Here is an 11,118-nt window from a genome sequence, read left to right as displayed (position 1 = left end):
GCCTCAAGATCAAATTCATCTGTTCCTGAAGGCGCTGATCGTCCTGCTGTTTCTGTAGCTGTCAAAGAACAATCCTGAACTGAGGCACTCGTCTGATCAAACAGTGCTTCGGCACAGATTTGTCTTTAGCTTGACACATCAAGGTGAAGAGGAATCGATTCTTGCAAGCAACCTCTCAAGCAGGGATCTAATAAGGTGACCAAAACGACAGATCTGTTGTGCAGATCTGAGCACGTCACTCTGCAGGGAATCACTTTCAAGCCTAAGATGTTTCACCCATCTCCCTGCCCCAGAGCGACACAAGGAAAGCTCTTAAGCAATTGCTAGCCTCTCCTCAGTGCTCACGAGTCCCAAATCACTAATTTTACAATATATAAACCATGGCAGCTGGCACCTAGTTGGCACACGGTGACACTGCACACGTGGGCAGTGCTGTCAGGAGCTGGAAAGTCAGGGGTGAGGGGGTTAAGGGAAAACCACACATCAGTTTAGCAACTTGGCTCCCGTAGGATACTTCCTACGGCAGGAGTTTTAGCAAAGTCCCTCCCTCAGAGGGACCTGCTGGCTAATTAAAACGGGACTTCTGCTGGAGCAGTCAGAAGGCAGCAGGGTATCAGGAGATATCCAGTGGGCATCACCGTCAGCCTGTGGCAGTTTGGGGTCCAGGTATCAGTGGTTATGCGTGGTTTTCTCTGCTTCACTTTCTCCAAAGCTGTGAAAAAATAGTTCTTTTACAGCACTGTACAGTCACACGTTACGGATGGAACCAGCTGCATCAACTTCCAGTACGACGGTGTTGGAAAAAGGTGCCTTTGGTGGTCAGGAGCACAACAGCTCTGGTGAGGTGTTATTTAAGTGTGTTCTTACATCTGAGTTTCCTCATAGCAGTATGTAGCTGAGGGGGTCCAGGTTTCCCAGGTAAGATTGATGTTTTTTCTCCTACCAAGCACCAGCTCAGTATACAAAGCTCTGTTAATAACACCCAAGCGTGTAGATGTTAAACTGAAACTGCTTTTAAACCTATTTGTTGTTACGAAAATAGCTTAATACACCATCTTCACAGGGTAAAAATTCACATGGAAGGACAAAAAAACCCAGAAGCGCTTCCTGAGCTTCAGTTTACCAACAGCACCATCGGATTTAGATCCTGGCCTGGCAGCCAGGATGCAGGGTCTGTAAGCATTGCTGCGATGTGCAAGTGCCAAGGCAGGTTTCTGGCCTGCCCTGAATAAAATACCTTTTTTTTTTTAATACAAACAGCGTGCCAGGTACGCTGTAATGCCAATGTGCCAGCTCAATAGAGGATGTCAAACAACAGAGGCGTTTATCCTAATTTCTGGCATGAAAACACTTTTAACAGCATTCTTTTCATGAAGAAAACCCTCTCTATCTTCTCCAATGCTCCAGGATCTGCTGCAGCTGCAGCAGCCGCGCTGGTACAACCCACATCTTTGCCAAATCTTTTCAATAATTGTGCTTTACCTCGGCAATGTTGAGGTCACTCCTCTTCCTCCTCCAGCTGAGCAAGCAGCTCGCTGGCTCTGCCACACCGCAGGTGCGGAAGCGAAAGCTGGGAACACAGGAGTCAAACTCTCAGTGCTCACAAAGCCACCAGGGCAGAGGGCTGACACAGAGGCACCCCGGATCCGCTCTCCCTCCCCGCTGCGAGGCTCGCAGCAGCCCCAACCCGAAGCACACACAATGCTTCGCATGGTGAGGTCACCGCTGATTCTGAGTCCCCACGTGAGGATCTGCTTCACCACTCTCAACGTTGGTGTTGGTTTTTGATTTTTGTTTTTTTTTTTTTCTTTTAAACATTCTCAGCTTATGGGAAACCATCAGGTAAACCACAGATCGCTAGGGAAGAAGGCCCACACGAGGGAAGTCCGTGCTTTTCTTCCAGGCAGTGGCACGTGCTTTAACACGCCGCGTTCGACAAAGCAGCTCTCCCCGTTTTGCTCAGTGGCAACAGGCACGACTGCAACGCACACAGGTGTAGGCAGCACCTGCAGGTCCCAAACCCTTAACCCGTTTTTAGAGAGCACCAATTTTTTAAGTAGTGCTTTTCCCTTAATCCATGACCCCTTCTTTCCTTTATTTCTATCGGGTGGCTCTCCTCCATTTTCCTCCTCAGTGTCTGAGCAGACACTGGGAATCGTTTCCGGAGGAAGGGCACGGCTGAAGCTCCTCCATCTACTCTCCGAGAAAAGAGAGTATGTTAAAGAATACATCTTTCCTTTCTTTTCCCTTTTTTAAATACAATTTCTGAAATCAACGCTGCGGCCTGGCAGCAAATACCTACGGGACTAAAGGTGATTCCTCATCCTCACTGTAACGTTGTAGTTAACCTCCCAACGAACCCATCTCCCCAGGAAGCGGCCATTTGAGATGGGAAGGGGCAGAGCAAGAGGAAGCTCTCCTTAGCCTAGCTCTTCCCCCAACACCACCTCGCCACCCAGCACCAAATTCAATTCACCTGCTCCGCCCGATCACTCGAACGGGCGTCCGACGCTGGCACACGCCGCAGCGGTGGTTCTGACGTGCCTTAAATCACCTCTCCGCAGAATATCTCGGGTCTGTACGCTCAAATAACGCAGTATTTGAGAAATAACGCCCAGAGCTCACACTCTGAGTGCAGCCCAACAGCACCGAAGCACCGGTAGGCTAAACATTCCAAACCTGGCAACAAGGCTGACCCAAGCAACAGCACGGAACCCTTCTGCACCTTCAGCGTGGACATCAGCGTAAGGAAACACAGACCTCCTCGATCCAAATTTTAAGCGAGAAACGCAAAAGGTCACCCAACCGGCTTGTTTTCAGCAAGCTAAAGGAGAAATTAAGGCGACAACCGGGTGCATCCAGAGTTAGTCAGATCCTGAAGGCAGTTCCTTGGGGGAACGGAGGAGCAACGCGCCAGATGAGGGCTGCCTTACAGCGCACCCCTTAGAGGCACTGCTACGGAAGGAAGGCAGAAGGTTGGAACTCGAAAGAACTAGCAAGGCGCCCGTTAAGGGGGAAATCTTTCATTTTTTTATCAGCAGAACCTCCCCTCTCCCTCCCCCCCCCCCCCCCCCCCCCCCATGAAGGCAGACCGGGGACTCTTTGCTTCCTTAGGGAGAGGGCAGGGACGGGGCAGGGTGGTGGGACAGATGGCCAGAGGTTCGGATGGACGGACAGACAGCCGGACAGAGGGCCCAGCAAGGCCTGACGAAGGGCTCAGGAGCGGGAGGGAAGGGCAGGGCGAGGGGAAAGGCAGAGAAGTACAAATCTCTTTTTCCTTGTGATAACTTTTCTTGACCAAAAAACACGATTGTGAATGAGGCAAAATGAAAGATGTAACATGGGGACGTGCGGATACTCACGATGATGCAGCCTTCTATCCGCATGTTCACCTGCTCATAGAGCCACACCTGGATCCTCGACCTCTGCAGAACGAAGGAGGAGAGTAAGTCGGGCCACAAACACTGAGCACTTTTGTTCTCTCATGTGTTCAGAAATACCTGCTAGCCACAGCCACGACAGCTCCCAAACGCTCCGAGGAGCAACTCTCAGGGGCAGTTCCAATGTGCAATCTGACATTTGAGCGTTATACCATCGGGTGAATACTACACGTTTGGTGAAGAACACGTTTCCAGTCACAAGGGAACACCCCTGCACGCCCGGCTACACGAGGGGCAAATGCCGGGCTCCTTGTGCCCACCAGCACACCGCACAGCTCTCCATCCCCCACAAACCCGTCCCGGGACACAGCCAGGAGCCGAAAACTCACCGAGGGGAATCCCCAGACCCTCCCCACTCCCCCCACACTCCCCAAATCCCCATCCCCGCCCCCTCCCCGCGGTACTCACGTTCTGCAGGTAGCGGAAGATGAGGTTCTGGGGCGCTGCGTTAAGGGCTCAGCACGGGGACGACAGTTCCGGGCTCGGGACAAGGCCCCAAACCCCACAGCGAGGCCTCAGGGCCCCGCGACAAGGCCTCAAGGCCCGGGCCGAGCCCCCTGAGGTCCGAGCCGCCCCCCACCCACCTCCCCGGCACCCCCCAGCCGCAGGAAGGATACGATGGGCTGCACCATCACCTTCTGCACCTTCTGGCCCTGCCCGCGGTACGCCATGGCTGCTGCCGCCTCGCCGCTCCCGCTCCCAGCACCGCAGGCAGAAGAGGCGAAGGCTGATGGTAGAACAGGGCTTCTTGGGGTGAAGGGAAAGCGAGGGCAGGTGGGCGCAGTCTCTGAGCTCTCCTCCTCCTGAGTTTGCTTTTTCTCCCCCATTTCTGAGCCGCCAGAAGTCCCCGTGAAGTCCTTCGGCACGATGAAGGCCTGCGTGAGCTCCAGCAGCAGTTTCGTCGGCGGAGGTTTTCCCTGGTGGGGCCGGGGCGTCACAGCACACACACACACACACACACACAGAGACGCGTGGTTTTGTCCAAACATTAAGTATTTACAACAAATTCGACAAGCGCTTTTCCTCTGCCAGCAGCAAATGCCTGAGGGCCCCCACAGCTTCACAAATCATAGCGGGAAGTGCCTACCGTGCCGCGAAAAGTTCGGAAAATAATTCAAAATTGATCTGCTAGGGGAAAAAAAACGATGGCTGGTGGCAGGGTACACAATACACCCGAATCTCAGCTCTGTCCTCCGCAGGGTCAGTGCCCACGCCCAAGTGCGATGCTGATGGCACCCGAACATTTGCTGTAGCAGGCAGCAGAGCCAGCAGCTCAGGGGAGCAACTTTTAAAACCAAGAGGCACTTAAACAACCCTTCATCGACCCTGTGACTGCGGCAGAGTCCCGACTGCTCGCCCCGGAGTCCTCACACAGGCAAAAAGCACCAACCAAAGCCTGGGGGAACTTTGGTATAGCACAAGAGAAGGGAGTGGGGGTAGTGGAGCCGCATGGCAGAGCTGCTGCTTTTCACCATTTGATCCTCCCTGATAATTGAAAGGAAGGCTGGGTGGGCTGACCCCCACCCCCATTCCTGGCAGCAAGTTTGGTCCACAACACACTGGAACAACGATTCTGCTCCCTCCCACCCCTACAGCTTCATCATCTGACACGGGTACAGTCAAAACAATGGCATACACGAGTAAAAGTCAAGAGTTGACATAGTAACTCCAGGATTTGGCTATCAACTGTCCGAGAAATCAGAACACCGAAGCTTCACAATGTGCCCAACATCGAGTTGTGCCAAGGGCGGAGGAAGGAAGAAGCTCTACATTTAAGCCTTCAGAGCATCGCTCCATCAGAAGATCGATTTGCAGCCACCATGGCGTGCCAATGGAGATCTTTCTGTGCCAAAAGAAGTGCTTTGTCCTCTCGATATCGAAGGTAACCACCTATAGTTACAGAATGGATGCACAAGACCTTAACTCTGACCAGCAGGGAAATTTAGGACAACTGAGGGCAGATCCTGCCAATTTCTACCACTTCGGACTGTGCTTTAAGTCTCATTGCAAAGCCTCAGTTAGAAAAAGGATCACCTCGGGGTATCCAACAAGAAGAACAGTTTTAATTTTTTTTTTTTTTTTTAATTATACCCTAGGACTACGCAGTTCAACTGTCAATCATCTCGGAGAGTTCAAGGAGGAGGTCATCCTCGTCCTTCCCTGGGTCTAAGTCGATTTCGGCTTCCAGTCTGCCTCCTGAGATTTCCCAAAGTAGCTTCTCAAAATCTTCATCCGCAGATAAGGGCACGTTCCCTGTGGAACTCAGCCAGCGTGTCCGTGCCTCTTCTGGCTGGGAAGAAGCTGAGGTCGAGGTCTCGAGATCCATCTCCATCTGCTCCTCAAATCTTTCCGGGCTTCCAAGACGCACTTCAGGTCTTGGGAGAGCAAGAAAGAACAATCAGGATATGCCATTTCTTAACGGGAAATCCTTTTCCTGCAAACCGGCTCTTAAAACTGTAGGCAAGCCCTCCTATGCTTCAATCTTACACAGGGATTGTTATCAATCAACCCAGGGCTACATTTAGAGCCCGATGTGTTACCAGGTACATTTTTCAGTCTGGGGATTTATCTGTGAAGCCAGGGCACCTGGAGTTGAGGTGGCATTCTTGAGGACCAAAAGGCAGAGGACACTACTCATCATCTATCACCTCACGAGGAAGTAGAACTTCACCTCATCCTCGTTCAGGTATTCAGACAACCCAAGAAGTCACCGGAAAGCTGTGCTGACTTGCAGCATTTCAAGAAAGCCTAATTAAGCAATCCTGCTAGCTGCTAGAAAGTGGTTTCAGGTGACTTATTCCTTTGATGGATTTTGGCTTCAATTATCTCAGAACCCTCATTTTTTCCCACATGTGACAGAACTTATGTTTCCCTGGGGATATACACTGATTAAGAAAAAGAACAAGTTGGGGTTGTCACCTGTTTTGGGGATTTTCTTCAAGTCTGATGGCTGGGACGTGCTCCGGCACGTCTGAAACACCCTAGAAAGCAGCAAAACAGTATTTATGACACATGGGTAAAAGATTCCTTAATAGCTTTTTCCTCCACACTGCTTCTCCTCTGGCATTGCGGAGCCGTGGCCAAAATACAAAACCAAGGTGCTCCTGAAGAAAGTTCACATTCACCTGGAGGTTACTCACGATCTGGTGTCTTTTAAGAACATGGCATTAATGGACAAAATCCCCCACACCAGAGAAATCACAGCATCAGAGTACCGGTTAAAGAGTGCCATTCATCTCATAAATACAGAAGGGTTCTACAAGCATCCTGGAGACAGCTACTGGATTTCTAAGGAAACAGAAGGCCTGCAGAACGTTTGAGTTTTCCACCTTTTCAAATAGAGGAGGGTAGAAATTTAACAAGGGATCCATCGCTGCATTAGCCCCTGGCCTTACCATGGCTGCTTTTCTGGCTGGAGGTCCCATCATGTCAGCATCAAAGGCAGTCTGTAGTTCCACAGCTGCTATGGCAGACGGGTAACTCCCAGGTGCCTTACGTTTCAGTGCCTTCTTCTTGGGGAAAGTGACTTTCCCACGCGAAGGCTTCGCAGATGTCATAAAGTTGGCTAGAGTAAAAGGAAGAGAGAACTGATACAGTCTTGCTCTGCCTCAGGAAAAATCCAGGTTCTCTTAATCATTTCCACAGTCCTTCTACACACTTAAATGCATTTGGCCAGCACAATTACACCGCCATTGCCTGGATTCTCAGGAATCTTTTCCACATAGTAAACTCTGTCTACCAACAAGCCATACAAAGGAACAAAGAAACCGAAGAGCTACAGTAAATAATAATCCAGGACAAGGGAAACCTCAGACACATAGCAATCCTAAGTGCAAGCTAGGTTCACAAATATAGACAGCTTTTATATTTAAAGTCCCGCTCCCGCTAGGAAAGGAAAAAGCAGCAGTTATAGTAGGACAAGAGTGTATGCAACTCTTGTACCAGCTTCCTCTCCCTTGCAGTGATGTCCCACAGTTAAGTTGTTCTACAAAGTCCACATTTGTAGTGGCATTTTCTAGTCTCCCGTTCCTTACCTAACATCTGGCTGGCAGGAAAAGAAACAAACTAAGAAAAAGAAAGTACACCCTTCGCTTCGTAGCACTGCGTGGCAAAATGCACCCAGCCAGAGTTACAGCATGAGAATTGTCATCTTCTGTCTGTATTTCAGAAGACAACCTAAGTAACTCTTAACCTTCAACACTTACTTTTAGCTTCCTGGCCCTGAAATTGAGCTGCCACTTTCCCTGCTGGTTCAGTATTAAAGAAGCCAGCAGTAGATTTGACAGCAGCTTCCTCCTGCCGAAGCTTCTCTTGTTGTTCTCTCTGTTGCCACTTCTCCCACCGTCTCTCTTCAAAGCTCTTCTCTGGACATTTACGAGTTCCACTCTGCTGAGTGGGCTAGAAGGAAAGAAAAGTAGTGCATGAGTAGGACAAAAAAAATAAATAAAATCCGTGGAGATTTCGTTAAGAAAATCTGATCAGCAATCCCTCCAAAATGGTCTTGATGTGGAACAGCATATTAATCTCGTTCAGGTTACTGTTGGTTTTTTTGTTTGTTTGTTTGTTTGTTTGTTTTTCCCATAAAATTCTGCCTGTAACAAGAGCCATGCTTTACTATGGACGCAGTCTCACATATCTGCAATATCCACTATGGCAAGCTTCTTTAAACAGCTAGGGTGTTCTGCTGTACATCTATTTATCACATTCTTTTTAAGCAGCAGAAAGTCATACAAGTTCCCCTATACAGTATCCACTGACAGATTGATTTCCTTGAACACAGAACTCTGGCCTTCTGTATTAAATCCTTCATGTCTGACAGATCAAGTCAGTAAGAACAAAAAGAATTCCCTCCACGTTAACTGTGTAGATTTCAGCTGGTGCTAACAGGGTTTCTTTCTTGCTGTGGTATAAACAGACTGATTCCAAGTTTGAGGATTACAGAGTTGTCTGGAAATGCTGCTGGCGATAGGATTTAGACTGCACTGCAGCTCCTACCAGCTGCTGAAGGGTAAGAACACACTCAAGAGGGTGGCACACGGTGAGTAACAAAACTTGTCAGAATTATCAGAAATTGTACGAATGTATGTGTGTCTTCACAGAGGACTCACCTGTACATCAGGTCCAGAGGAAAGTTTAGGAAAAGGCCGGTTCAATTCCACTGCCTTCTTTTCTTCTTTTTCAGGTGCTTTAAAAAAAGACAAAAAAAAGTGTTGTCAACGGCAGAAATAAAGAAAGCTGGGTACTTGTTTCCTTTGTGCATTTATTTCCTTGTGTCCCATGAGAGAGAGAGAGAAAGGCTACAATGTGCAAGCCATTCAGCATTTATCCATGAAGCAGATCCTGAGCAAACTGAACTTGCTCAATATGGGAAGCACCTCACTGGGGCAGGCATTAAAGCATCTTATTACCTGTTAGTTTTGTGCTCCATAAAGATTTCTGCTCTGCTGGGGCAGGTCCGGGTTGTGCTGAGGGAGCTGGCACATCTCCTTCACTCTGCTGCATCCGCAGAGCTTTCTCACGCTTTATTTCTTCCAAGGTTTTAACACGCACTTCTCCTTCTGGCTTGACTTTTCCTGCCGGCTCCTTCGCCTGCCCTTTGCTGGGCCCGGACAGAGCGAGCTGCTTCTTGGACTCACCCTGAATTTTGCTCTTGCTATGGCATTCTCCTGCTTTTTTCTTCTCTTCTACCAAGCGATTATTCTTTTTTTCAGACAAGGCTTCAGAGAAAGTCTGCATGCGACCTGCACGAGCAGCTCTTGCCCCTGCGCTGGAATCTTCAGTTTTACCGTGCCCTTCAGCCTCGGCTTTGGCTTGAGGTTCGCGTCTCTGAAGAGCTTTCTCACGACGGATTTCCTCCAGTGTTTTCACATGGATCTCTCCCATCGGCTTAGCAGCCTTCCCTGTCATCATCAAGAAATGAGGAGAAGCACCAACATTTAAAGAGAGTCCAGCAATATTTTAAGTCTCCAAAATTTGTCAGAGCACTAAGGAAAACTCATCTTGAGCGTTCCCAATAATGCATCTTAGAACAATATCCTTAGAACAACATTCTCCTCCTCCTCTGAGCCACTTGTATTTTGAAGACCAGCCCTATCCAGAGAGAACTGCTACACAGAAATGCTGCTTTACTTTATTACTTTTTCAGACTGCATTTCAAATTCCTGCTCCTGGCAGTGGTTCTATTCTAATTGTACGTAACGGTTCACAGAAGCAGCTAAAAACCTCGACAAGGCACAAGTAGAAAATAAACACACACCTAGAGCCAGAGTTCTGATAGTGGCTGTCAGAAGAGCTTCAGCACTCAACCAAGAGGCGTCAGTTCTTTGTTTTCGTTTAAATTAGTTTGTAGGGATGTATGAAAGCAGTCCAAGTTCGTGGAAAGGACGGAGGAGAAAGCATATTTAAGATCTAGCTGTTACCTCTCTCAGTACTGGTCTGTTTAGGAGGTAATCCCAGCCTGTCCTTCAGAGACTTGGGAACTCGAACTGCAAAACAGAAAAAGAACGAATTAGGGAGGCTGCATAATGTCAACTTCAGGTTCACATTTCAAAACAAGACAGGAAAGGTAGCTTTGAATCCCAGTGATTACGACCTCAGCCAACATGCAAAAAGAAACATCACTGGAAAAGGACAAACAGAAAGACTAAATACGAAACCCAGGAATCCAATCCAGATGCCCGTTTAGTACCTGTCTCTCTCTTGGGTGCTTTGTCAGCATTTCCCGGAGCCTCTACCTTCTTCCCCAGCCTTTCAGCAAGGCTGCGCTTCACTGGAAGGCTGCCTACATCATCTTCAGAGAAAACAAGGAATATTGTAAGAACTTTTCTTTGCAGGAAGGTTTGAGAACAGTCAACAATAAGCTTCTCTTTTTCAAGCATATTTTCATAGAATTGCCTTTCAGCTGCTAAATGATTTTTTTTTTTTTTTTCCATTTCTGCCGTCAACACAGATCTCCACTGCAATGTATTTTCCTTTCATACATCACAAATACTCTTTAATGCAGTCATATATAGAAGGCAGCACCTACGTAACAGCTCGTAAAAAGTTCTCACCCGCGGAGGCTTTCCGTTTTCCTTGTCTATCAGCAAGATCTACTCGAACCACAGGTTCCTCCCCTAAAACAAAAGGGATTTTTTTTTTCTATTTCACAGAAACCAGTAGCCAACAGAAATATTATCCTGTTAGCCCATGTCCAAAAAACCCTAGTCAGACACTGTTTTGACAGCTAGACCACACAAACTCATATTTTAACTATAATTAACATGGAAAAAAAATATTAATAGTCTCAGTGCTTGCTTCAAATTCCAGCTGAGATAGTAGAGAGTGAATCTGAGTCTGCTTGACACCTATACTTTGTGCAGAACAAAGCTGCATAAGCAAGCAGAATATTCTTAGGTGCAAATGCTGAGAAATATTCCTTTCTAAGGTGAATGTCTACGAGTAAAAGTACTTCCACACTTTTTTCCCTTTAAAAGGCATTTGCACAGCTCTAAACAATTTATACACAAACACCTGTCATACTGTGTCCACACCTGCCACTGTACGCCTCTTTAATGCTTCAGAAATTGCTTCTTATATAGCACTGGCTTCTACAGCTCGCTCTTCTCGTTACTCTTCTGTTTTTCAGTTACCCCCCTATTGGCATACTGACACTTTTTTTTTTCTCCTGCCACTGCAC

The 11,118-nt window shown here is 48.0% G+C and overlaps 2 protein-coding genes across 2 annotated transcripts; both read right to left on the bottom strand.

The window, feature by feature from the left end:
* Nucleotides 1-3,091: 3,091 nt before the first annotated feature.
* On the bottom strand, nucleotides 3,092-4,429 carry LOC311428531 (uncharacterized protein; the record flags this gene model as incomplete). Its single annotated transcript, XM_084539933.1, has 3 exons — nucleotides 3,092-3,425; nucleotides 3,849-3,875; nucleotides 4,058-4,429. The coding sequence occupies 3 exons, from the start codon at nucleotides 4,427-4,429 to the stop codon at nucleotides 3,111-3,113; spliced, it is 714 nt and encodes a 237-aa protein (XP_084396059.1). The 3' UTR covers nucleotides 3,092-3,110.
* LOC311428530 (zinc finger CCCH domain-containing protein 11A-like) lies at nucleotides 4,413-10,549 on the bottom strand. The gene is made up of 9 exons (XM_084539932.1): nucleotides 10,493-10,549; nucleotides 10,129-10,230; nucleotides 9,860-9,925; nucleotides 8,849-9,340; nucleotides 8,549-8,625; nucleotides 7,646-7,838; nucleotides 6,836-7,005; nucleotides 6,360-6,421; nucleotides 4,413-5,815 (listed from the first exon to the last, which is right to left on the bottom strand). The coding sequence occupies exons 4-9, from the start codon at nucleotides 9,321-9,323 to the stop codon at nucleotides 5,548-5,550; spliced, it is 1,245 nt and encodes a 414-aa protein (XP_084396058.1). The 5' UTR covers nucleotides 9,324-9,340; nucleotides 9,860-9,925; nucleotides 10,129-10,230; nucleotides 10,493-10,549; the 3' UTR covers nucleotides 4,413-5,547.
* Nucleotides 10,550-11,118: the final 569 nt, after the last annotated feature.

The sequence above is a fragment of the Aythya ferina genome, assembly GCF_964211825.1.
Source record: "Aythya ferina genome assembly, contig: HAP1_SCAFFOLD_91, whole genome shotgun sequence".
NCBI lineage: Eukaryota > Metazoa > Chordata > Aves > Anseriformes > Anatidae > Aythya > Aythya ferina.
This window is presented reverse-complemented; position numbering and strand designations above follow the sequence as displayed.